At 54.8% G+C, this 1,163-nt stretch overlaps 1 protein-coding gene across 1 annotated transcript; it reads right to left on the bottom strand.

Annotated features, from left to right (window-relative positions):
- Positions 1-2: 2 nt before the first annotated feature.
- On the bottom strand, positions 3-298 carry LOC104162874 (homeobox protein GHOX-7; the record flags this gene model as incomplete). Its single annotated transcript, XM_009701703.1, has 1 exon — positions 3-298. A coding segment is annotated over one exon (296 nt), but the record flags the coding sequence as incomplete, so codon positions are not given.
- Between the last annotated feature and the right edge of the window lie 865 nt (positions 299-1,163).

Genomic DNA, 1,163 nt, shown 5'->3' with positions numbered 1-1,163 from the left:
AGGAAGGAGATGGCGAAAGCAGCAGGCGGGAGCATGGGCTTGGCTGCCATCTTCAGCTTCTCCAGCTCGGCCTCCTGGAGCCGCTTGGCCTTAGCGCGGCGGTTCTGGAACCAGATCTTGACCTGGGTCTCGGTGAGGCTGAGCGAGCTGGAGAACTCGGCACGCTCGGCAATGGACAGGTACTGCTTCTGCCGAAACTTCCTCTCGAGGGCGAGCAGCTGCGCCGTGGTGAAGGGCGTCCGGGGCTTCCTGTTCGTCTTGTGTTTGCGCAGGGTGCAGGCTGGGGGGCTCAGCCGCCCTGCGCCGAGGAGCAGCCAGAGGAGAGGGGGAAGGAGAGAGATACCTCGTTAGCAGCGCCCGAATCCACGCACCCCACAGTGCCCCCACCCTACAGCAGCTGGGGTGGAGAGAAAGGGGAAAATAAGGTCCCGCTCAAAGGGAAGTGGCCCAAAAACTCCAGGGATGCCCACAGCACACTTCAAATTGATGAGTCCCGTTCCAGTAAAGTGGCTGTTTTACTAAGGAATTAGGTTTTTCAAGACTCCCAGGACCGAAGTTACTCGCAGTGTTTCGTAGCACGAGCCTCTCTGACTCCATGGAAAAACTGCAAAGGGCAGGAATCAGGAGTCGGATACCCAAACACCCTCTCTCTGCCTCCTGCCTTCACGGCTCCTGGCTCATACAGAGGAGATGTAAATGAAGGGAGTGACCCTCCAAAAAAAAAGTCCTCTCCTTTTTATTGGATTAAGGAAAAAAAATAAACAAAACTGGCTGGCTTCTCAAACTCACACTCTTCATTAGGCCCCTGGGAACAGGATTAAGCATGTAATTAATTACGAGCTCTGAATTCACACTCAGCCTTGTATCTACTGCTCTTCACCGGGCTGCTCCTCTCCTCTTATGTAAGATTTCTAAGGGTCCTCAACCTCGATCTGTACCCGGTTTACTTCCAAACAACAACTTTTACTTTGCAATTTAAATAAATTCTCTATACAAGCCCTGTCGGGAAACTTTCCTTTCTCCAAGGGACAGAGAACGCAGCTCTGTTCACAGCTTTGCTAAGAGCACCCCAAACGCTCCGAACAGCCTCAGCCCAAGCTCTCCCCTTCCCACGGGAGCCCGGTCGCGGGCAGGCGGCCCGGGCTGTCCGGCCCGGGGCTCAG

This window comes from Cariama cristata, unplaced genomic scaffold (assembly GCF_000690535.1).
Source record: "Cariama cristata isolate BGI_N322 unplaced genomic scaffold, ASM69053v1 scaffold25036, whole genome shotgun sequence".
In the NCBI taxonomy this organism is placed as follows: domain Eukaryota; kingdom Metazoa; phylum Chordata; class Aves; order Cariamiformes; family Cariamidae; genus Cariama; species Cariama cristata.
Note: the sequence above shows the minus strand (reverse complement) of the source record. Positions and strands in the feature narration are given on the sequence as shown.